The following is a 27461-nucleotide window of genomic DNA, read 5'->3' as shown; positions in this document are numbered from 1 at the left end:
TCTTAGAAAAAATAAATATTTAATGTTACTATGATGCTTTAAATATTGTGCACACTAAACATAAGAAGAATAAATTGGACACTATTAAAAAAAATTATGAAAGAATTGTTTATCTATGAATTATACAATAGTTAACTTCTATTGAAATTTCAATAACCAATTGAAATGAAGTTTCAAAACAATCAACAAGATAAATTAAAGTTCTTTTAGACAGAAAAATTTGTTCAATTAATAATTGTGAAGATAATGAACGCTGATTATATATGAATTGATGCAAAGAATCTTCTCTAAGCACTGAAAATAAACAAAATTATGTTCAAAGTTACCTTTTAAAATAAATTATTAATATACAGTGGGTGATTGGTTAACGAACATAATCTGTTCCAAGACTTTGTTCCTTATACGAATTGTTCTTTAACCGATTATCAAGATTTTTCGGAAGTAATTAATAGTATTGTAATTGTAGAGATACCCAACCCCATTAACCTTATTCTGGTTTGGATGCCACTTGGATGAGCGTTGTTCTGACATCCTCCCACTTCTTCAAAAGATATTTAGTAGAAGAAGTCGACATTGGTCCTCTTTTGTCTTCCTCTTTTTCAAAAGAAAACACATCTCTCTGAGTTTCTTGGTATTCTTCATTTGAGAGTTCTTGGAGTTCTTCTGTCATCAGATCAGTTTTAGGTTCCATTATGAGCTCTAAAATGCTCTTTATTTCTCAGATGTGATTTTCATGACTCAATTAGCAGCTTGAGACTTGATATATCTTTCATAGCTAAGATTGTGCCTACTGTAGACCTGTCCAAGCCATACTGCCTAGCAATATTAGACATCTTGTGCCCATTTTCTACCTTGGCTATTATCTCTTGCTTGGTTTCTACAGCGAGTACGATTCTTGACACTCCTCTTTTTAGGCTCCATATTATCAGTTTCTTTTTTAAATAAAAAAAATTCAGAAAAGTACTTACAAAAATTCAGAGAACAGAAATCAACTAGTCCACAAAAAATTATTTAAATGCAAGGCCCAGATGAAATTCGAAATTTCGTATTAAACATTAACGAATATCCAATGGGACAGTTAAACTTTCACCTTTCGTAACGCAAAACTTAACAAGTGCCCATCCAACAGTCTCGCGAAGACTATAAAAAATTATTTGTCAGAAAGGTAAACAAAAAACTGGAATTACAAGGGAGAGTTTCAAAATTTGGAAGAATATTATCTGATCAGTATCGTGTTGAGCATGGATGTTGATGTCTCCATGCTTTGAAAGATTTCGAATTGTTACCTGAAGACAAGGAAAAATCAATTGGTATTCGTTATTTTCCGTTGCTTCTTTTTATGTTTGTTCAGTAAAGTGTTCATTGTCCGATCATAAAAATCTTTCCTGAAAGTGTTCGTTATTGGATTTGTTCGCTATTCAAACTGTTTGTTAACCAATCACCCACTGTATAGACAAATAATAGCCTAAATTAATTATACTTATGTAAAAACCTGGAATATTTGGTTTATGCATAGATAAACCAAGTTTTCATAAATTGTTGTAAATAACAATAATTTATAAAAAAAACAATAAAATTATATTCCGATAAATATTATAGTACCTGAAATTACAAAATTATGCACAGTAGAAGTTAGTTAATCCAGCACCTCAAGGACCAGAGAAGTGCCAGCTTACCAATGTTTTTATATTTTTGTAAAATTCCATAATTTATAGGCAGTCTGAATGTTACAAGCATTGCTGAACATCTTGTACCTGCAAATGTATCTGTATGCTTCCAATTTGTTCACACATACTTTTTATCAGTCTGAAGATAATACAATGCATGACTATATTGTGTTAAGATTAATTGAGGAACTTGCAAAGACATTAATTAACGAACAAGTTGTTGCACAAAATCGTCACTCACAATGATTCATATTCATATATTTATTTTCCAAACAAATACTGTATAATGCAATTCACAAAAGCTACACTTGCTCTGAGTACAAGAAGCATTTTTTGGTGCAATGTGGCAGTAAAACAGAGAATTTATTTATTTATAATTATGTTTAGTTACTTAATTATTTTTTTCCCGTTTGTTTCTGTTATTTTCAGTTTTGGAGGTTGAGTCATGTTAAACCTCAATAGCTTCTCAAAAAGAACATTATTTGCAAAATTTCATACTAACATTGAATAACAAACAGAACTGCATCCTACTAATTTAGGGTTTAAATATGACCAGAAATTAAGTAATATTCTACCATATTTTTGTAACCATATTCAATACGCAAATTAACAATGTACAGTAAGACCCCGCTTAATGCAGGGGATAAGTTCATAGATGACAGAGAGCTAAACGAAACAGCATTAAATGAGGTCATTTTAACATAGAGTAAATAGGGATAGGGGAACATATGACCAAAAATAAAAATGTTTTACTTTAATTTAAAATTATTTTTATATTAATTTGTGTAATAATATATGTTACACAGACATTTATTATACATTTCTGTGTGCATAATTAGTTCATTTTTTCTATATTAATAGTTCATTTTTAGAAGTTCCTGACTTTTCTAAAATTCTTTTTCTTTTTCTTTGCAATAAAGTCATGTAGTTTCATTTGTCACTTTTTTCCTTTCCTTAGCAAATGTCGGTAGCAGAAGATTGCATCCAAAATGACTCATTTTGCTTTTGCACTCCTTTTAAAATCTGGATCATTCGCTACAATTTCATCAACGATTTCAGTTATCATTACCAAACTTTTACTAAGGAAATCTGTAGAGAAATTCTTTGGGTATTTTGTTTTCAGAATCTCTATTTTCCAGTTCTACAAGAATTCCTTGTTCTGCCAGTTCTTGAAGGTTGTCATAGGTAAGGCTCTCACCAGAAACCTGCAGTAACTTCTCAATATCCTGTTCTCCTACATCTCCTAGACCTGCTGTATCAATTAGGTTAAGTTTAGTCAACCTAATGATATAGTGATAAGCTGTTCTGGTTGAGAATTCTTGGATACCTTCAGCCATAACTTCCACACTTTGTTCATGCATTTATCAGTTAATTCTTGCCAAGCAAAGTTCCTATGGCATCCATATTTTTTCCAAAATTGCACCAAACAAACATAGATTTAAAGAAAGTACACCTTTATGCCACCTTTTGCTGATTGGTTTGTGTTTGCAAATAATCATATTATATACGAATCAATGAATTTCTGCGATAATTTGAATCAGCATAAATTTTGAGCTTTTTTTTGTTTAGGTTTTGAGCAGACCATGTTATATCAGATCAGCATTAAGCAAGGTCTTACTGTATAAAAATCCATTGTAAAACTGACATAGCAAACTAATTTTCACTTCTGCTGGTCATTATATTGCTGTTAAATTGTAAATGCTTAAGTAATTGATTGATTCAGCAGTGGATTAAGGATTTTTCTGCTCGGTTCTTTTCCCTAATCAGGTTAATTTGTTTGAGATTTTGATTAATTGTAATTTTGTAAATTTTGAGTTTAATAGTAATTTTTGCTGAAATTCAAAGTTTACAAACTGTATTACAAGAGGGTGCTGAATTGCTGGACATTCTAGATTATTGGGTGTCAGTTTAACAAACTTCTACTATATATGAAATAGATAATTTTCAAAAAAATCCTGCTTTAAGTTATAATTACATATTGACTTCTATATATCTATGTAAAATATAGATACGTAATTCTATATTAAATAGATTATATAAACAATTTACAGATATTATATGATTTGTGAATAACTTATTATTCCTGTTACATATTGATATATTTAAAGCAGTGTTTCCCCTTAAAAATATCTGTTTCATAATAATAGATTTAATAATACATCACTTTTCTTTCATAAATACAGTATGTTGATTATTACTTAAATTAACACATTTGAAGCAAGTTCAGTTTGTAAAATATCACTCTTCAGAATAAAGAAAAATTACTTATAATATTTAAGTGATGGCATTTCACTAAAAATGCCATCACTTAAATATTTCTCTTCATTCATAAAACTTGCCATTTCTCTCTTGCATTAACTAGTTTTTGTATTAACTAGTTCCTAAATCTGTATTAAAAAAAAAAAAACTAGAAATAATTAGCAATACAGTAGGGTCCCTCAAACTCAAGTTAATGTGGACTAATAAGGTGACAAGTTACAAAAAATGACAAGTTTTATGGCATAGCAATGATGTTAGTCTAAATAGCAAAATTTTCATAAAGGTATTACATGCACAAATTTGTATACTTGTTAAATAGTGGCTATTTCTATTTGTAGTTAAATTTTAATTTACAAAAACAAAAATACTGGCTATTCAGTGTCTAATGTGATGATTAATTTTGAGTTAGCAACATTCATGTTGTGGGATTTTACAGTGAGACCTTGGAAAAGGGTTATATTCTTTGTTAACATGTAGAATTGATGCTATTTTAGAGTGTTGCCAGTGAAGATCAGTAACTTATTTCATTGTAATGTTAAGTTAGAGATAAAAATAGATTATATGTATTTCCTTCTTTTGGATGACATGATGAGTTTTACAAAATGTGAAGTTATCGACAGTCAAGTTTCTGGGATTCTACTGAATTATATACTAAGTTAGCAGAGATATCTGAACAAAAATTAACAAAGATAAACTTTTACTATGATAGTTATTCCTAATACTCTCTTTAAACCCCTCTACCAAGCATTATAAGTATTAGTTCTAATTTGGCTACTAAGGGCACTACTACTACTACAACTTTCAACTATACAAGAGTTTTTATAAAAAGTTACTCTTGACAGATCATTTTGGATTAATATAATTTGTCTGCTACAGAAATTAAAGGAGAATTAACAAAAACATTCAAAAATGCATATGTAGATCTAATTTCATTAAAGTTCTTCAAATTACAATATACACTAATAGAATAATCTGGTTTCCAAAAATTTGAAATTAACAGAAAACCAGCTATTTTTGAATTTGGCAGGCTGTGGTTTGATGCATGGCTGCTTTGTTTTGGTTTCAAGCAGACCATACTTTAGTAGTACAGTGGTACCATGACTTATGAGGGTCCCAACTTACAAGTTTTTAGAGATATGAGCAGTCTCTTGACCAATTTTTTGCTTTGAGTTAAAAACTAAAATTTGGGTTATGAACCAGCTTAAGATATTCCACCGCTAGTTGGTGTAGTGAACACCACAGAAAACCATAGATTAAGAAAATGATGATGGAAAACTGCTGTAATTTCAGACAAAAACTAGCACAAGTAAACTGGAACTATATACTAAACACAACAATTAACACCTAAATGCTAATTCCAGCACTGAATGAACAAGATTTTAATGATCAAACGTTTTCGGCCATCTTTTAGAGGTCCTCCTTAGGATGACCTCTAAAAACACAAAAAAAAAAAAAAACAGTTCTATCATTTAAAAACTTCTAACCATCGAATACAGCTGTGTTCCAAATTTTTAAATATTTAAACGATGTACAAAATGATATAAAAATCATTACGTTTACAACATAAAAATAATTATTTTAAAATAAAGCTATACATAAATTATTATTATAGCATTGTAAAAATTAGCATGATGTAAACGATGTGGAAATTGTTTTCTTTTACAAAGCAGAAAGATGAAAATAATTACACATACAATTATTGTTGTGTTTTGTGGCAATGTAAATAATACTTCCACGATTGTAATCGGAATATACTCGGAGTTAATACAGTTTTCCTTCATGGTTTCTATATAAATCTCAATAGCCTCCAACGAGCATAAGTCGTGTTGGTCGAAGGCCCTGTGCAAAAGAGTAGCCTCATCCCAACATGGGGAAACCCTGGGTTCAGTAGCATACTGGGCTAAAGCAGTACTATACTTCCTCTTGGACACATCATATTTGTGGTCCCATATTCTAGCCTCAAGGGATCTGTATGTGGATCCAATGTATGTTATCCTACGATTGAAACGTTCATCATTCAAAGGTATGTAGTACACCCCCAGCGCTTTTTTATCATCGGACTTGTCCTTAGCATTAGATAAAAGTCAGAAAATATTCTGCTTTCTCTTATATGTTAAGCGCACATTCAACTACTTAGCAATTCTACTAAAAATTCGTTGAAGGGATAGTTCATAAAATAAAACCACCCGGTTGTGCTGTGCATCAATAGTCCCCTTGTTGTTGTTAGTTATTGTAGATTGCTGGTTGGCAGTTAGCTTGTCTATTAAGGACTGGTGGTACCCGTGTGCCGATGCTATATGTTTGATGTTTTTCAGTTCTCTGCAGATATCGGAAGTTTCAGAGCAGTGGGAATAAGCCCTTGAGACTAGGGCCCGAAAAGCTAATACCTTAAAAGGCCAAGGGTCTGCTGAGTTAGCAGGTATAAAGAAAGGACAGTATTAATCTGGATCTGTGTGAACTCGTCATATGAAAATTAGAAGAAAAGGTCTTACTAATCTTATAATCCAATACTTAGCTACATGCAGTACGTGGATGATATTTTGATTATATGGAAAAAAAAACCTGATATAGGGAAAGTGTTAGAAGCCTTTAACAACAACACCTACGACTTAACACTAAAGTTAGACCAGGAAAGTCGCATAGAGGTTAACTATTTAGATGTCAAGATTAATACGGCGAATAAAAATATAACCACGACCATTTACCACAAACCAACATACTGTCCTCTCTTTATACCTGCTAACTCAGCAGACCCATGGCCTTTTAAGGTATCAGCTTTTCAGGCCCTAGTCTCAAGGCTTATTCCCACTGCTCTGAAACTTCTGATATCTGCAGAGAACTGAAACACGTCAAACATATAGCATCGGCACACGGGTACCACCAGTCCTTAATAGACAAGCTAACTGCCAACCAGCAATCTACAATAACTAACACCAACACGTGGGCTAATGATGCGCAGCACAACTGGGTGGTTTTATCTTATGAACTGTCCCTTCAACGAATTTTTAGTAGAATTGCTAAGTAGTTGAATGTGCGCTTAACATATAAGAGAAAGCAGAATATTTTCCGACTTTTATCTAATGCTAAGGACAAGTCCGATGATAAGAAAGCGCCGGGGGTGTACTACATACCTTTGAATGATGAACGTTTCAATCGTAGGATAACATACATTGGATCCACATACAGATCCCTTGAGGCTAGAATATGGGACCACAAATATGATGTGTCCAAGAGGAAGTATAGTACTGCTTTAGCCCAGTATGCTACTGAACCCAGGGTTTCCCCATGTTGGGATGAGGCTACTCTTTTGCACAGGGCCTTCGACCAACACGACTTATGCTCGTTGGAGGCTATTGAGATTTATATAGAAACCATGAAGGAAAACTGTATTAACTCCGAGTATATTCCGATTACAATCGTGGAAGTATTATTTACATTGCCACAAAACACAACAATAATTGTATGTGTAATTATTTTCATCTTTCTGCTTTGTAAAAGAAAACAATTTCCACATCGTTTACATCATGCTAATTTTTACAATGCTATAATAATAATTTATGTATAGCTTTATTTTAAAATAATTATTTTTATGTTGTAAACGTAATGATTTTTATATCATTTTGTACATCGTTTAAATATTTAAAAATTTGGAACACAGCTGTATTCGATGGTTAGAAGTTTTTAAATGATAGAACTGTTTTTTTTTTTTTTTGTGTTTTTAGAGGTCATCCTAAGGAGGACCTCTAAAAGATGGCCGAAAACGTTTGATCATTAAAATCTTGTTCATTCAGTGCTGGAATTAGCATTTAGGTGTTAATTGTTGAGCTGTAATTTCACATTTTTGTTATTCTTTCAATGTATGACAGGCTAGCCTATAGAAAAACATGTGATTGAGTGATGTAAGAATTAGTTCACTTCCATGTTGTGTGCAGTGGCACCATCTCTTATTTGTTGAACTTTTCATCTTTTCTTTCTTCACCTATGCAGTAAACATTGCAATATTTGCAAAACCAGTTTATTGCAGTACATTCTATATACAGTATTTTGTTTTTATACAATATTTGTTGTTTTTAAGTTTTTTTATTTGTTTTTAAAAAAATTGCAGTGTTTTGGGGGACAAAAACAGATTAATGGCAATTCAATGGGCAAAATTAATTTGGCATATGAGTAATTTAAGTTGAGTTCTGTCACAGAACAAATTAAACTCTTAAGTCAAGACACCACTGTATATTAATTTATATCTGTTAAATACAATTCTGTTGTTTATTTTATATTTTAAATATATGTTAGCCCATGTCCAGAAAACTGGAAAATCCAGAAATTCAAATCACTTTCAGTCCCAAACTTGCTGGTCTTGTATTGTATTTATTTCTACATTTTTTACAAGAAAATAAAAATCTTATGTACCTTTTAAATAATTAGTTGTAGTACCTATTTGAATTTCTTTTTCTATAAAATCTACTTAAAGAAATTTCTGATGTTTTACTTGATGTGCTGCTTGAATCCTAAAAAAAAGTATAAAAATCAGTAAGGATTAAATACTTTATTAATACACAGTATATATTTAAATATATAATTATAAAATATATATATCAGTGTTTTCAAAATGCAGATTGTAACCTATTAATTAGTAGTAATGAGAATTAAAAAAAATTTTCAGTATATAGCAAATCAGTGATGAAGAGTAATGAATGCTCAAGTCTCACATAGTTATATAACAAAAATGTTCAAGTGTAAGTAATGTTACTAGGTGTTATAACAACAGTAAATTTATAATAAACTATCACACTTTCTAAATTTTTACAAATTTTAAATAACTTGTGTAATTTATATTTCCATTTGCATTAATTCTTGCAATTTTCAAATTTAATTGTATTTATCAATTTATTTTATTAAAACACTAACTTTTATTTATACCAATAAAATTATATTCTGTTTATTCCTTTTATGCATTTGGAGCTAGAACTATTCTAAGATGACCAAGACAAAACCTTTCTCACTAGTTTCTAGCCGTTTATACATGAGGACGAATGTTTTTGGCCTTCTTCAGGTACACTGTGGTCTGTTAGTGTCAGTTGGTAGAAATTTGAATGATGTCAATGTTTACATAGGTATTTCTTACCAGTGACATCATCGTTGATGATAAGGTTCAGACAATACCGAGGGCGTTAAATTTTTTTCTTTTGGTAAAAATGAAAGGTGGGCAGATAGTTCATGATGGGATAATCACTAAAGTTGGAAAATAAAATTGGAAAATAAACGCGCTAAGTAAATAAGATGCACTATCACAATAGGGGGTTAATGGGGAGTGATGTTGTAGTTGATAACGGAGCATAGACAATGCCAACGTCGTTAAATAACTTATGATATAATAAGAAAAGGCATGTGAACGACCATAGATGGGGAAGGTGTTACAATTAGAAAACAAAACTGGAAAAATAAATGCAACAAATAAAAAAGCGCTAATGGTTGCAAGAGGTAAGGGTAAGGGTGGGTTGGTCTATTTAGTTTAAGGGGTTATCAAAGAGTGATTTCCATGCGGAGGAGAGCATGTTCTCTCTGCTGTTGATAAAACTGCCTTTGAGGGATTGCTTAAATATTTCAATGGTTTCAACTGTTCTAAGCTTGCTATTGTCATGCATAGGAATAATAATCTTCGCCTCTTCCCATTTGGTCATTATACTAGGTTTGCTTGCAAACTGGGCTAAGGTGGAAGTGAACTTTTTGTTGTATGCATCGTATTTGTGCTCAGCTATCCTCCTTTTAAGCGATCTATTGGTTGAGCCAACGTATGTTAGTTTTTTGCACAAGTTGCACAGGTTTTTTGCACCTTTCATTTTTACCAAAAGAAAAAATTTAATGCCCTCAGTATCATCTAAACCTTACCATCAACGATGACGTCACTGGTAAGACGATACCTATGTAAACATTGACATCATTTAAATTTCTACCAACTGACTCTCTAACAGAGCACAGTGTACCTGAAGAAGGCCTATTAAGAAGGCCTAAAATGTTCGTCCTCGTGTGTAAATGGCTAGAAACTAGTGAGAAAGGTTTTGTCTTGGTTTATTCCTTTCTTATTGATAAAATATGGTTACTAAATTTTAAGTTTATCTACTTAAAGTACTGTTCAAATTTCCACCATCACAAATTTCACACACATCTATTGTATTAAATAAAGTCTTTTCCATATTTTTATTTGTTCCATCTATTATGAATTTTTTGCCAATTTTGTATTACTAAATATTAATAAACTAATAAAGCCAACCACTGCCATATGCCATCAGGCTATATAACGGCTATATTAATAATAATAATTTTATTCATTATTAATATAGCCATTATAGAGCCTGACAGAATGCAGCAGTGGTTGGCTTTATTATTATAATGTATCAGGTTTTTGTAGAGTTGTTTGCTTACTAATAAAATAATATTTCTTGTTTTTATTTTATCATGTGGGTACTGGATCATGATGCAAAATGTACTTCTTACAATGGGCAGTCAGAAAAGTTTAAAAAAAACACTGGTATATACTGTATATCATTGCTAGTAACTTAAAAAACTCACTATTTCATCTCTGTCACTTTCATCTTGTTCAGAATGACAATTATTATTCAAATAAATGGAATGATTATTTTTACCTGGAAAGAGTTTATAAAATTTAGAATTATTTTTAATAAAATTGAAAATATCAAATGTTTTGAAATAGAGAATAATTGCCTCTAGAATTTCCATTTAGAAGTTTACTTTTAGAATTATCAAGTTCTTCATCTGATGAATAAATATAGGATTCTAAGTCAGACTTCTCACTAAAGAAATAATTACTGATTAGAAATGTTAGTAAACGAACAAATCTTTTCATCAGAATAAATTTTATTTAGCCTATATACTCAAAAATATCAACTATAAAGTTTCTTCAGTAAAAATGCTATATATGAGGGCTGTTCGGAAAGTTCGCGGCCTCACATAGAAAAACAAACAAACAAAACAAAAACTTTTTTATTTTTCAATGTAATCTCCTCTGTTAGCAATGCACTTATTCCAGCAATGTTCTAGCTTTTTTATGCCATCACAATAAGTCGATTTGTCAAGGTGTGCAAAATACTCATTCACTTCAGAGATGACTTCGTCATTTGAGTGGAATCTCTTTCCAGCCAAGAATTTTTTTAGGTTTGGAAAAAGGTGGAAGTCACTGGGGGCCAAATCAGGTGAGTACAGTGGATGTGGAACTAATTGGAAGCAAAGTTCGTTTATCTTTTGTTCAGTGATTCTGGTGGAATGTGCAGGTGCATTATCGTGGTGGAACAGAACTTTTTTCTTCAAGTGTGGCCTCTTTTCTTCGATTTCTTTCTTCAGTTTTTCCAAAAGTTCACAGTAATAGACAGCATTAATGGTCTTTCCTCTTTCTAGGTAGTCAATAAAGATGATGCCTTTAGCATCCCAAAAAACCGAGGCCATCACTTTACCCGCTGATGGAACTGTCTTTGCCTTCTTTGGTGGTGGCAAACTGTGGTGTTTCCATTGCTTTGACTGTTCTTTTGTTTCAGGAGTGTAGTAATGGATCCACGTTTCGTCAGTAGTCACAAACCGATGCAAGAAATCCTGTGGGTTTTTCTGGTAGAAGTCCAAACACTCCTTTGACATCAAAGTGCGAACACGTTTTTGCTTGGCGGTCAGCAGATGCGGCACCCACCTTGCTGAGACCTTCATCATACCCAAATCTTCGGTTAGGACGTGGTGCACTCAGTCGACAGAGATGCCTGTTGTCTCAGCTATCTCACGCGTTTTCAAACGGCAATCTGCTAATACCAAATTGTGAACTTTGTCGATGTTTTCTTCAGTGACAGCAGTTGACAGCCGTCCGCTGCGAGGGTCATCTTCCACACCTCCTCTGCCAGATTTAAAAAGGGCTGTCCATTTTTTCACAGTGGTGTATGAAGGAGCACTCTCTCCTAAAACTTCATCCATGTCAGCTTTGATTTGAGATGGGGTCAACCCTTTTTGTCAGGTATTTTATGACTGCATGAGTCTCCGTCTTCTCCATTTTTTCCAAAGCATGTGCACACTGACTATCTGCTAAGCTGTCGTGGCAAAACTTTTTGACAAATCAAGCGGAAATTGGTATCGTATCTTTAGCAAAGATGGCTGCATTATTCCCGCCAAAAATTAAATTGATCACAGCGCCGCATATAGGCAAGGCCGTGAACTTTCCGAACAGCCCTCGTATATAGACATCTACAGAACTGGTGCTGATCTATCAAACATGCTAAATTACTAAACATTTTTGTATTTCCATAAAATTTTATAACTTATGTGTCATTTGAAAATGTAAGTTTCAGACATTGCTGTACATTTTGTACCAGGTATATTGCTTTATGCATCCATTTGTTTACATATGATCTTTAATCAGTCTGAAGATGATATATTGCCTAACTCTACTGTGTTAAAGATGTATTGAAAAACCTGCAAAAACATTAATTAATACATTTATTGCTCAGAAACTTTAGCACACATGTCCAAACATACATGGATTTGCAGAATACCAGCTTTATGGATTATTATTAAACAATTCCAGATTATCATCTACTTTTTGGAGGATGTCGGATTAACAAACTTCTACTGTGTATAAACTTTTTTATAACAATAATTTTATTTAAATAAATTTTTTCAAATTGACTAATATTTTAAATTTTCAATTATTATTTCAAAAAGCTTTTTACAAAATGATATACAGGAAGACCCCACTTAACACTGCCTCGATGTAACACAGTCTGCTCAAAGCCTAAAAAAAAACAAGCTCAAAATTTATGCCAATTCAAATTATTGCAACATTTTGTTAATTCATTTATAACAACATTATTCGCAAACACAAACCAATCAGCAAAGGTGACAATTCGCCATAGCCTAAATCTATGTTTTGTGCAATTTTGGAAAAAATATATCATCATGGATGCCATAGGCAATGTCGACTTTGCTTGGCAAGAATTAACCAATAGATGCATGAATGGAGTATGGACTGTATGGTAGAAGTTATGGCTAAAGGTATCCAAGAATTCTCAATGAGAAGAGCCTATCGCTGTATTGTTAGGTTGAAAATTTGGTCAACCTAATCGATACAGCAAGACTAGATGTAGAGATGTAGATGAGTAGGATATTGAGGAGTTACTGCAGATTTCTGGTGAGAGCCTTAACAACAACGACCTTCAAGAACTGGCAGAACAAGGAATTCTTGTAGAACTGGAAAACAGAGATTCTGAAAACAAAAAACCCAAAGAATTTCTCTACAGATTTCCTTAGTAAAAGTTTGGTAATGATAACTGAAATCGTTGATCAAATTGTAGCGAATGATCCAGCTTTTAAAAAGAGTGCAAAAGCAAAACAAGTCATTTTGGATGCAATCTTCTGCTACTGACATTTGCTAAGGAAAAGAAAAAAAGTGACAAATGAAACTACACAACTTTATCACAAAAAACAAGAATTTCAAAAGAGCTAGGACCATTGTCACAAAAGATAAACTTTATATTTCTGTGTTTATATGTTTGTGTGTTATTTAACATATTATTATTAATAGAAAAATAATTTAAAATTAAAGTAAAATCTGTTTATTTTTGGTCATGTGTTCCCCTTTTCCTGTTTACTCTATGTTAAAATGACCTCGTTTAATGCTGTTTCGCTTAGCTCTCTGTCGTTTAGGAATGCACCCCCATGTTAAGCAGGGTCTTACTGTATAACAAACCAAATGATCACCATAATTAATCAAGCTATTTTTTGCTATTATTAATAATTAGAAAAAGTAATTAGGTATTAGAGGTAAATGTTAGGTGTTATCTCTTATTTAAATTAATAATTATAATAATTTAATATTTATTAAATAATTTAGAACAGTCTGGAAGAATAGAATCAGCCTGGAGTGGGATGTGAACCCACAACCTCTGTTTACTGTGTGGTGTGCTGCCCAATTCTGCAACCTGGTCCTCCAAGCAATTTTTCACTTTCAGACACATTTAAATCTTGTTATACCCATCCACAGTTAATCAGTGCTGACTGGAAGCAACTCCTATGCTCACAACCTATGTACTCCTCCACCATGGCAGTATATGAATAGTGTAACTGGACAGTGAACTGCATGGTAAGCAGAGGTTGTGGGTTCGAATCCCACTCTGGGCCAATTCTTTTCTTCCAGTCTGTTCTAAGTTATTTAATAAATATTAGATTATTATAATTATTAATTTCAATAAGGGATGGCATCTAATGTCTACCTCTAATCCCAAATTACTTAGATTCTAATTATTAATAGTAGCAAAAAATAGCCCAATTAATTACAGCAATCATTTAGTTTAGTATTAATACATTGGACTTTGGGATGTTGATAGATACATAACAAATCACCAAAATAAATAATTATTTTTGACTAATTTGACAATTTTATTATTAATGATTTTATCAGACAAAGCAAATGTATATGTACAGTAATACCTCGACTTACGCAAACCTGGAGTTATGCGATTTTCAAATCTCGTTGATTCATCTTTTGTTTGAGCGCCACGCAACTCTTAATTACTCACTCCCCCCCCACACTATTGTTCAGCTTACATGTTCAGATGTGTCGCGCAGAATCAACACATAGCTACAATTTATTTTGTGTTATTTATTTCTGTGTTTGTTATATCTACGGAGTCTTGAGAGACTCTATGTGATGATTTCTTGTAACCGTCAACGAATCAAAAGACGAGATAAGATTAACGAGAACATTTATTAGTTTACATACATCCGACTTGGATTTTACACAAATTGTGAAATTATACCCCGAGTTACATGAATTCGACTTACGCACTTATCACTCAGTCCCACCTATCGCGTAAGTTCGGGGTATTACTGTATATCACTTTGGCCAATTTTGAGCTAAGCCCGAAATCGGCCAAAACGAGAAGTGTCTGGCCAAATCGGAAAATGGCCAACATTGCTGTAAATTGACTGGCCAATCAATGTCTGATCTTTTCTTGATTTGGGATTTGACTGGACAGTTTGTGAAATGGCATGGTGCTATCAGCCAAAGTTGGAAGAAAAAAATTCATGGTCGTTTGTAAGTTATCTACAATCTCTCTGGGCAGATTTGAGGTTCTAAGCCCCACTTTTGCTTTGCAGCCAAACATGGCCTCACATGCTAAATGCCTTGGTGAAAAGAATGGTTTTTTACAAATTAAATAAATCGAAGACTCTTAGCCCAATGTATTGATTTATTTGTCTGCATCCATGTCGTCATCATATTCTGAACATCTTGGTTGGCATGTTCACTGGAATCTTGGCTTTGATTATGCCTCAGTTTTCTGTGTACTAGTTTCAGTTCAGGCCATATGTTTTTTAGTTCATTTATAACTTGGTTCACAAATTTTCTCCCATTATCTGATTGAAGCCCACTTGGAGCACCTATAGTGGTGAAAATATCAAGCAGCTGGTACACAACTTCTGCTCTTTTGCTTTTCAGAGGTCGCAATAATATAAACTTGGTTAAATGATCCTGATAATTAAGTATAAACTTGTACTTTCCGTCATGGTTANTAGGTTTCTATTACAAATATTAGATTATTATAATTATTAATTTCAATAAGGGATGGCATCTAATGTCTACCTCTAATCCCAAATTACTTAGATTCTAATTATTAATAGTAGCAAAAAATAGCCCAATTAATTACAGCAATCATTTAGTTTAGTATTAATACATTGGACTTTGGGATGTTGATAGATACATAACAAATCACCAAAATAAATAATTATTTTTGACTAATTTGACAATTTTATTATTAATGATTTTATCAGACAAAGCAAATGTATATGTACAGTAATACCTCGACTTACGCAAACCTGGAGTTATGCGATTTTCAAATCTCGTTGATTCATCTTTTGTTTGAGCGCCACGCAACTCTTAATTACTCACTCCCCCCCCACACTATTGTTCAGCTTACATGTTCAGATGTGTCGCGCAGAATCAACACATAGCTACAATTTATTTTGTGTTATTTATTTCTGTGTTTGTTATATCTACGGAGTCTTGAGAGACTCTATGTGATGATTTCTTGTAACCGTCAACGAATCAAAAGACGAGATAAGATTAACGAGAACATTTATTAGTTTACATACATCCGACTTGGATTTTACACAAATTGTGAAATTATACCCCGAGTTACATGAATTCGACTTACGCGCTTATCGCTCAGTCCCACCTATCGCGTAAGTTCGGGGTATTACTGTATATCACTTTGGCCAATTTTGAGCTAAGCCCGAAATCGGCCAAAACGAGAAGTGTCTGGCCAAATCGGAAAATGGCCAACATTGCTGTAAATTGACTGGCCAATCAATGTCTGATCTTTTCTTGATTTGGGATTTGACTGGACAGTTTGTGAAATGGCATGGTGCTATCAGCCAAAGTTGGAAGAAAAAAATTCATGGTCGTTTGTAAGTTATCTACAATCTCTCTGGGCAGATTTGAGGTTCTAAGCCCCACTTTTGCTTTGCAGCCAAACATGGCCTCACATGCTAAATGCCTTGGTGAAAAGAATGGTTTTTTACAAATTAAATAAATCGAAGACTCTTAGCCCAATGTATTGATTTATTTGTCTGCATCCATGTCGTCATCATATTCTGAACATCTTGGTTGGCATGTTCACTGGAATCTTGGCTTTGATTATGCCTCAGTTTTCTGTGTACTAGTTTCAGTTCAGGCCATATGTTTTTTAGTTCATTTATAACTTGGTTCACAAATTTTCTCCCATTATCTGATTGAAGCCCACTTGGAGCACCTATAGTGGTGAAAATATCAAGCAGCTGGTACACAACTTCTGCTCTTTTGCTTTTCAGAGGTCGCAATAATATAAACTTGGTTAAATGATCCTGATAATTAAGTATAAACTTGTACTTTCCGTCATGGTTACTTTGCATGTCTATAAGATCTACCTGGCATCTTTGAGTTAAATTCTTTAAATATCAAAGGTTTAGAAATTAAACCTTTCTTGGGATTTGACAATTTGGTCTGACATGATTTGCGTAAGCGGAGGTACAAAGTAATGACTTCTTTGGTGACATTTTTGTACTTAGTTTGTAGTTCCATTTCCATCCACATGTAACCTCCAAGTCCAATTTTCAAGTGAGTACTGTGCAATATGTTAAAAAATTCTTCTGTATGCATATACTACAAAATATCACTATTGTGTCCTGTAATTGGCACAATAAGTGTTTCTTTGCCATCAACTCTAATAACATCATATTTTCTTAGTCGATGATAGTCAACACTTTCTTTTTTCTGCTTTGCTTTTGCCTGCTTAATGTCCTCTATAAAAATGCTGTATTTGTCTCTGATGAGGATCCCATTATTATTTGCTTTTACTTGCAGCAACATATTCAAAAGTATCCAAGGACCTGATTTTCATATCAAATGTTGGTTCCGCATTTATGTGTAGTCCAACTTCATCCAGCATATCTGTCCCATCAGAAATAGCCATGAGACAACCTATGAAATAACAATTATGAATATTTGAAATTGTAATATTGTTACATGGAATACAGCCTCAGTAAATTGTGTTCTGTTGCTAATTTAATGTGTTTTTTTTAAAGGAAAACGTGTTGTAGCAAACAACCCTATTAGCAAATTACTATATGCTCCTTCCAGCAATGTGTATCATCACACATACCGCACAATACATTATATGTGCTCCAAGACTTAAACTTTAAACTCAAAATATTCATATAGAATACTATAGAAATACGAAGAACACAGTTCTCACAATGAAACTGTTATGTCAAAATAATAAGAACAAGAGTCACAGAGGCAGGACCTTCTCTGAAAAGCAGCAGATGTATGGAATATTATCATCATAATGTGGCACCTTCCTTTGTAGCATGTGCATGGCATCATCACATCAAAAGCGAAAAATGTGTGGCCTACTGGACAGTCTTGCATCAGCACATCAAATTTTGGCTAGAAATTTAAATGATCCATTCTCAATACTTTTTGAATACAGTAGTAAGAATGCATGAAATTTACATTAACCTATCCCATGTTGAAATTTTTTCTGTTGCATGTCACTCCACGTTGAATTTTTGTAAATGTTAAGCCTAATGAAAATTCCACATTTTAGAAAAAAATAATCGTGGCTATTGTATCTTCCAAAATTAATTTTTTATTTTGCACAAACAAAATAGACATATTAATAAATGTAAAAACAAAAAGAATTATATTTCAGAAGTTAGTTTTAATATAAAACTTATGCTGACTAGTGACGTCTAGTGTCAAAAACGTCCTGATGCAGAAACAAGATATCATGGATCCACTGGTCAAGGTCATTATGTTTTGACTTGAAATATGTCAAAAATACCAGGGAATAGGTTAAATACGCAGCATTTTATTGTACTTGAATTCTATAGTTAAGTCATTTAAGTCTTGTCGTGATATTAAAAAAAGTGTGCAGAATAAATATGTTACATTTTGTTTCATCACAACTGATTAAATAATTCCATTTAGTTTTTAGCAAAGTTTTAACAAATGATACCAACAGATTTTAATCAAGCATGGCTAATTAATTATAAAAATATAATTTGGATTAAAGGTAGTCAGTCAAGTCACCATCTGGTATTAAATTTGATAATTACAAATTAATTAATTTAGAATATTCTAGTAGAAAAGATTGATCCAGAGCAGGACTCAAACACACAACTCCTGCTTACAATGCAGATATGTTGCCAGTTATGCTACCAAAGCCTCCAGACTGATCTCCTCTTCTAGGCACATTTAATTACGATATAACCATCCTTGGTTACATAATGTGCCAACTGGGAATGGCTTCAGCATCCTCATCCTACAATGACCTATTTATGGTACTTAGCTGGCCATCACTCAAGATATATTAACATAACAGGTTACACAAATTTAATACAAGATACCAGCTTAACTGCCTATCTCTAGTTCAAATTATATAATATCTTTATAATTAAGTAATCATGTTATAGCCTGATTAAAATCTGATGATATCATTTGTTTATTACTATATGTCAAGCTTGGTTTATACAATTTTAATAATTTTGAAATAGAGAATTTAATACTATTAAGTATGAAATTCAATTTGATACTTCAAACTATTAAATCAATTAATCTTGAATATTAAAAATTGCTCAATTATATAATATATAAAAACTACAAATAGAAATTATAAATTTGTGCTTACTCTATATGAAAACAAGTTTTGAGTTTTTTTCTTTTATAATTCTTTTCATCATTAAATGAAGAATCATCATCATCATCATCAGAATTATCATTAGACTTAGAGTCAGACAATTCATATCTCTGTTCACGATTCCTTGCTCTATTTGCTCGTTCTGCAAAATAAAATTGTAAAATATCACTTGATAAGAAATTTGATTATCTTGTGTAATCATCATCAAATAAAATTTGCTTTATAAAAATATCACATTTTTTTCTTATAACAAACTATCATCTATCCACTATAAAAAGATCATTACATGAAAAATAATACAGAGAGATTCTCACAATCTGTATTCAACAAGCAAGCATCAAATTATTGATTTTATGATAATTTGTTTCCTAAGATGAAAAGATTTGTAATTGCAATTCAAGATTTATTGATAAAAATACATAAAATGATGATGATTAGGCAACAAAATCATTGATATTAAAATATGCCATATCATTTTACAAGTTTTAAACTTCCTCAGGCTAAAAACATATTAGTTAATGATTTTCCTACTTGATTACATAAGTAGTCATAAAATATAAATTTCAATCAAACAATTATATTAAATTAAATGTATTTTAATATAATTAATGTCTGTAATTAAAATAATTTAGCAACTAAAATATTTACAAAAATGCCCAAAATTCACATGATACAAGGAAAGTATCCACAAAAATAAACTTCTAAAAGTTAAGGTATTTATTTAGTGCCCCTCAGGAAAAAATCAGTATCAATAGTCAAAATAAAAGTAATCTCCCAAGTAAGTTCCCTAACTTCTAGAGTTTAATTCATTTCTTGAGTACTTCTCTTGTTAGAAATAGTCTCATGCCAATGATATCGATTCATTGCAAAATTCTCTAAATATCATTATTAGTTTAAGTATCATTATAACTCAGTCTAGAGACATTTATTTATTTGATTAAACAAAAAAAATTTGAAGAAATTTATTTTTAATTCATTTTTTGAGAAATGTTTTATAAATATCTTTTCATTCTTTTGTTAAATTATAATAAAAAATATTTATGTTTTGCGTAAGCGGAGGTACAAAGTAATGACTTCTTTGGTGACATTTTTGTACTTAGTTTGTAGTTCCATTTCCATCCACATGTAACCTCCAAGTCCAATTTTCAAGTGAGTACTGTGCAATATGTTAAAAAATTCTTCTGTATGCATATACTACAAAATATCACTATTGTGTCCTGTAATTGGCACAATAAGTGTTTCTTTGCCATCAACTCTAATAACATCATATTTTCTTAGTCGATGATAGTCAACACTTTCTTTTTTCTGCTTTGCTTTTGCCTGCTTAATGTCCTCTATAAAAATGCTGTATTTGTCTCTGATGAGGATCCCATTATTATTTGCTTTTACTTGCAGCAACATATTCAAAAGTATCCAAGGACCTGATTTTCATATCAAATGTTGGTTCCGCATTTATGTGTAGTCCAACTTCATCCAGCATATCTGTCCCATCAGAAATAGCCATGAGACAACCTATGAAATAACAATTATGAATATTTGAAATTGTAATATTGTTACATGGAATACAGCCTCAGTAAATTGTGTTCTGTTGCTAATTTAATGTGTTTTTTTTAAAGGAAAACGTGTTGTAGCAAACAACCCTATTAGCAAATTACTATATGCTCCTTCCAGCAATGTGTATCATCACACATACCGCACAATACATTATATGTGCTCCAAGACTTAAACTTTAAACTCAAAATATTCATATAGAATACTATAGAAATACGAAGAACACAGTTCTCACAATGAAACTGTTATGTCAAAATAATAAGAACAAGAGTCACAGAGGCAGGACCTTCTCTGAAAAGCAGCAGATGTATGGAATATTATCATCATAATGTGGCACCTTCCTTTGTAGCATGTGCATGGCATCATCACATCAAAAGCGAAAAATGTGTGGCCTACTGGACAGTCTTGCATCAGCACATCAAATTTTGGCTAGAAATTTAAATGATCCATTCTCAATACTTTTTGAATACAGTAGTAAGAATGCATGAAATTTACATTAACCTATCCCATGTTGAAATTTTTTCTGTTGCATGTCACTCCACGTTGAATTTTTGTAAATGTTAAGCCTAATGAAAATTCCACATTTTAGAAAAAAATAATCGTGGCTATTGTATCTTCCAAAATTAATTTTTTATTTTGCACAAACAAAATAGACATATTAATAAATGTAAAAACAAAAAGAATTATATTTCAGAAGTTAGTTTTAATATAAAACTTATGCTGACTAGTGACGTCTAGTGTCAAAAACGTCCTGATGCAGAAACAAGATATCATGGATCCACTGGTCAAGGTCATTATGTTTTGACTTGAAATATGTCAAAAATACCAGGGAATAGGTTAAATACGCAGCATTTTATTGTACTTGAATTCTATAGTTAAGTCATTTAAGTCTTGTCGTGATATTAAAAAAAGTGTGCAGAATAAATATGTTACATTTTGTTTCATCACAACTGATTAAATAATTCCATTTAGTTTTTAGCAAAGTTTTAACAAATGATACCAACAGATTTTAATCAAGCATGGCTAATTAATTATAAAAATATAATTTGGATTAAAGGTAGTCAGTCAAGTCACCATCTGGTATTAAATTTGATAATTACAAATTAATTAATTTAGAATATTCTAGTAGAAAAGATTGATCCAGAGCAGGACTCAAACACACAACTCCTGCTTACAATGCAGATATGTTGCCAGTTATGCTACCAAAGCCTCCAGACTGATCTCCTCTTCTAGGCACATTTAATTACGATATAACCATCCTTGGTTACATAATGTGCCAACTGGGAATGGCTTCAGCATCCTCATCCTACAATGACCTATTTATGGTACTTAGCTGGCCATCACTCAAGATATATTAACATAACAGGTTACACAAATTTAATACAAGATACCAGCTTAACTGCCTATCTCTAGTTCAAATTATATAATATCTTTATAATTAAGTAATCATGTTATAGCCTGATTAAAATCTGATGATATCATTTGTTTATTACTATATGTCAAGCTTGGTTTATACAATTTTAATAATTTTGAAATAGAGAATTTAATACTATTAAGTATGAAATTCAATTTGATACTTCAAACTATTAAATCAATTAATCTTGAATATTAAAAATTGCTCAATTATATAATATATAAAAACTACAAATAGAAATTATAAATTTGTGCTTACTCTATATGAAAACAAGTTTTGAGTTTTTTTCTTTTATAATTCTTTTCATCATTAAATGAAGAATCATCATCATCATCATCAGAATTATCATTAGACTTAGAGTCAGACAATTCATATCTCTGTTCACGATTCCTTGCTCTATTTGCTCGTTCTGCAAAATAAAATTGTAAAATATCACTTGATAAGAAATTTGATTATCTTGTGTAATCATCATCAAATAAAATTTGCTTTATAAAAATATCACATTTTTTTCTTATAACAAACTATCATCTATCCACTATAAAAAGATCATTACATGAAAAATAATACAGAGAGATTCTCACAATCTGTATTCAACAAGCAAGCATCAAATTATTGATTTTATGATAATTTGTTTCCTAAGATGAAAAGATTTGTAATTGCAATTCAAGATTTATTGATAAAAATACATAAAATGATGATGATTAGGCAACAAAATCATTGATATTAAAATATGCCATATCATTTTACAAGTTTTAAACTTCCTCAGGCTAAAAACATATTAGTTAATGATTTTCCTACTTGATTACATAAGTAGTCATAAAATATAAATTTCAATCAAACAATTATATTAAATTAAATGTATTTTAATATAATTAATGTCTGTAATTAAAATAATTTAGCAACTAAAATATTTACAAAAATGCCCAAAATTCACATGATACAAGGAAAGTATCCACAAAAATAAACTTCTAAAAGTTAAGGTATTTATTTAGTGCCCCTCAGGAAAAAATCAGTATCAATAGTCAAAATAAAAGTAATCTCCCAAGTAAGTTCCCTAACTTCTAGAGTTTAATTCATTTCTTGAGTACTTCTCTTGTTAGAAATAGTCTCATGCCAATGATATCGATTCATTGCAAAATTCTCTAAATATCATTATTAGTTTAAGTATCATTATAACTCAGTCTAGAGACATTTATTTATTTGATTAAACAAAAAAAATTTGAAGAAATTTATTTTTAATTCATTTTTTGAGAAATGTTTTATAAATATCTTTTCATTCTTTTGTTAAATTATAATAAAAAATATTTCTATTTGAAATTTTTAATTATAAAAAAACTTTGATTCTTCATATTTCTAATTTTATTAAAAAAAATATTTATTTTACCAATTACAAAAACATTATTTGAAATCAAATTTTATTGCATGTTTAGAAATATTAATTTACTAATATAATTTTAATATAACATACAATTGATTTTTTTTAATTTCAAGAAAGAAATGTTATCCGTTAAATAAATGCATACATTTGATATTCCTTTTAGAAAAAATTTACTTAATTTTATTTTCATAACAGTCTTTAATGCTGTTAGAACAATGATGAGGCAGGCTTTTAACTTATAATTAAACTTTATTCTAATCTAAGACTATATATGTACTTGTTCACTCATCCGTAACTTGGCACGCAACTGAAAGCAGTATCTTCTTGTTTCAAGCAGTCTTGTATGGGTGTTACCAGTTCATACACAGTTTGCAATATTGACACTTGCTTTAGTTTAGTATTCCCTAACAATGCCCTTCATATATATGAGATTTGCAATATGGTAGAAATATATAAAATTTAAAAATTTTCTCATACCACATTTGTCATTACTTAAATTACACAAATGCAAGCAAATTAGCTAGTACTGATATTAAATGATAGTGAATATGATTTACAAGAATTTTTAATCTTAATAGCAATACAATTTCTTGAATCATCTTAATGCATTATACATGTAATAGTCAACTAAGTAGAAAGATCAGCATAGTTTTCTAAAAGAAATTAAATCCACTACTTTTTGATTACTTAAAATATGAAGATGTAATTACTAAAGGCAAATTTGATTACAGTTTTGAATGCAACAGAAGTATTTGGAAATATAACTAAATCATTTTATTGACAAAACAATTTTTAAATTCAGATTAATTAAACACTGAATAAACATAATGTATGTTGAAAATTTCAAAATATATTTTTGGGAATACATGGATTTTACACACAATAATATTTGCATGCCAACAAGGAAATATACTTACCTTCAATTGCTTTTAATCTTTCTTCAGCTCTCTTTGCTCTTTCCCTCTTTTCTTTTTCTTTTCTTTCTTTTTCATCTTCCATTTTCTTTTGTTCAAGTTCTTCTAATTTCTTCCTTTCTTCTTCTGCAGCCAATAATGCTGCTATTTGTTCCTAAAGAGAGTTTTAAAAGTTCACTAAAAATTCTCTACAATCTCTCTTCTTTACTATTAATATTATAATTGCAGTAAAAGTTTTCCTGGCATCTATGTGACCAGACATATTGGGGTAGCTGTTTTTTTGGGCCAAATGTCAAAGAACAGAACTAAACTAATAAACTAATACATAATTTCAATACTTAATTGTGACAGTAACAGAAAAGGAATTTTGTAATTTTTGATATATTTTAGGGATTTTTCAAAAATGTCAACACAACACTACATACACTAATATTTGGCAACACTTGCATGATACAAATCAGTTATCTATCATGAGTTTGGCAAGTATGCATCTGCTTAAGAGTATACCATTACTATAGTAATATACCTAGCGATATTCATTTACAGTGTAGATTTTAATTAAAATTTTTAAAACTTTGCCAAGATGCCAAGAAATGATTTTATACTTTGAAGTAAAATTGTTTTACTGGATAAAATTAAAAGCCAGCCATTGAATACAAGCCATCATAGACTTGCTGATATAACTGGTGTACCAAAATCTACCATTGTGCATCTCCTATGATAGGAAAATCAACTGCGTGGGGAGTGGGCATTACAGAAAGAAATTCCAAGAACATCCAAAAGAAAATGTAATGAAAAGGATCCAGAAATCGAAGAAACATTAGATCAATGGTTTTCTATAGTTAGCAGGCAAGGCATGAATACCAACAGCCCAGTGTTGAAAGTGAAATCAGAGGAGCACTAAAAAACTGAGCCACAATGATTTTAAAGCATCTGATGGTTGGTTGTCTCAATGGAAAGTAATATATAATATGAAAAAGTGTGGATAATGTAAGTGCTAAACAATAGCAAAAGATTAAAATCCCTACTTTTTTAGAGAATTTCTGTTCAGATGATATTTACAATGCTGATGAAACTGGCCTCTATTATTGTGCCAGACAGCTCCGTGTTATAAGCACATTGCACTGTCAGAATATAAAAAGGCAATGGACCGCATTACTGTGTTATGCTGCACAAATATGTCAGTTACTGACAAACAAAAACTACTAATCATAGGAAAAAATGCTAAGCCTTGATGTTTTAAGAGGTTAAGAATACAGAGTTTACCAGTAGAGTACCATGCCAATAGTAATGCATGGATGACTTCTGAAATTTTTCAGAATTGGCTTATGAGTTGGGATGTAAAATTACAACATAAGCAAAGGAAAATTTTGTTGCTTCTCAATAACTGTGCTGCACACCTTCATTTAGATAATCTAAAAAATATAAGGCTGGAATTTCCTCCTCCTAATACAACATTCTTAGTGAAACCAATGGACATAGGGGTAATAAATGATTTAAAGACATATTAAGGAAAACTGATTAATTACATACTGGAATCTATTGATGAAAACCTGTTAACAAGTTCATCAACAGCCAGAGAGATCAGTGCAAAAATTTCCATTTTGTAAGCAATACAGTTTGTTGCTGACAGTTGGTGAGCTACAAAAAGCAGCACAATACAAAACTGCTTTGTTGTTTGTGGTTTAAAACCTTTGGAGACTCCTGAAATTTTGAGTAGTGAGGAAAATGAAGGCATACTGCAAGTTCCTATCATGAATAATGAAGAATTTTCAACAATAGATGACAATTTACCATGTTATGATGAAAATGAAAACTTTGAGAATGCAATTGTGGAAGTCATTAAATCCAAATGTCAAAAATTTGAAGAAGAAAGCAATTATAAGAATGATGACCCACCTGTGTTTGTGACTAATCATGAGACAAAACATTTATAGTTGGGTTACAGCATTATTTTATGCAAGAAGGTAATGAAGGAAGCCCTACATATGCATTAAATATGTGCACTGATTTTGCAGAACTACAAAATTTCAGAAGCAAAAGACAGACTACACTTGATACATTTTTGCAGAATTAAAATTTGAAATTGTAAAATTTATCATGTATATACAGTGATACCCCGAACATACGCGATAGGTGGGACCGAGCGATAACTGCGTAAGTCGAATTTGCGTAAGTTGGGTATAATTTCGCAATTTGTGTAAAACCCAAGTCGGATGTATGTAAGCTAATAAATGTTCTCATTAATCTTATCTCGTCTTTTTATTCGTTCCCAGTTAGAAGAAATCATCACATAGAGTCTCTCAAGTCTCTGTAGATATAACAAACACAGAAATAAATAACACAAAATAAATTGTGGCTATGTGTCGATTCCGCACGACACGTCTGAACATGTAAGCCGAACGATAATGTGGGGGATTGAGTAATCGAGAGTTGCTTGGCACTCAAACAGAAGACGAATCGACGAAATTTGAAAATCGCATAACTCCAGGTTCGCGTAAGTCAGGGTAGCGTATGTAAGTCGGGGTATTACTGTATTATTTTCTTGAACAATTTATAGTACAAATATTTTCTGTATTTTGCCTTAATAAAGCATTAAAATAAACATCTAATTATTATTTTTACCAATGTATTACATATTTTATTTTAANAATGTTGTTATAGAAGTAATTTTCAATAATAAAAAGGTTTTGTACAGTAAATATTTATATTCTGAAACTAATACTAGTAAAATTAAATATAAAGGAAGGCATCACATTAATATAAGAATTTAGTTTATTTTGCAATTTTGTCATAACTAAATGCATTATTTTGTTGATGATGGAGAAATTGATGAGATGTCATACCAAAATGCTTTTCTTAACTGTAAAACAAAAAATAATAATAAAAACTGGATCGAGTATAACTTTGTTTGACAAAGGTAGGTAGCTCTAAGGTTTCATTTTATTTTAAAATTTATTATTAGTTTGTTTAATTGAAGCAGCTACTTAATTGGGCCAAAATGGATTAGTCCCAGTGTGTCCCAATTAAGCAGAATTGACTATATATATTTTT

At 31.2% G+C, this 27461-nt stretch overlaps 1 protein-coding gene across 1 annotated transcript; it reads right to left on the bottom strand.

The window, feature by feature from the left end:
• LOC111642229 (protein FAM133-like) lies at window positions 1–24961 on the bottom strand. Its single transcript, XM_023388541.1, has 6 exons — window positions 24411–24961; window positions 22374–22524; window positions 10647–10735; window positions 10494–10567; window positions 8334–8431; window positions 1–294 (listed from the first exon to the last, which is right to left on the bottom strand). The coding sequence occupies exons 1-5, from the start codon at window positions 24490–24492 to the stop codon at window positions 8345–8347; spliced, it is 483 nt and encodes a 160-aa protein (XP_023244309.1). The 5' UTR covers window positions 24493–24961; the 3' UTR covers window positions 1–294; window positions 8334–8344.
• Window positions 24962–27461: the final 2500 nt, after the last annotated feature.

Source organism: Centruroides sculpturatus, unplaced genomic scaffold, assembly GCF_000671375.1.
Source record: "Centruroides sculpturatus isolate CEXI.00-Female unplaced genomic scaffold, Cexi_2.0 scaffold457, whole genome shotgun sequence".
In the NCBI taxonomy this organism is placed as follows: domain Eukaryota; kingdom Metazoa; phylum Arthropoda; class Arachnida; order Scorpiones; family Buthidae; genus Centruroides; species Centruroides sculpturatus.
Note: the sequence above shows the minus strand (reverse complement) of the source record. Positions and strands in the feature narration are given on the sequence as shown.

Coding starts and splice junctions, on each gene's coding strand:
- LOC111642229 (XM_023388541.1), bottom strand. CDS start 24,492: ATGGAAGATGAAAAAGAAAGAAAAGAAAAAGAAAAGAGGGAAAGAGCA. Junction 22,525..24,410: donor AAGATTAAAAGCAATTGAAG/GTAAGTATATTT, acceptor TTTATTTTGCAG/AACGAGCAAATAGAGCAAGG. Junction 10,736..22,373: donor AAAACTTGTTTTCATATAGA/GTAAGCACAAAT, acceptor TTATTTCTTTAG/TGAGAAGTCTGACTTAGAAT.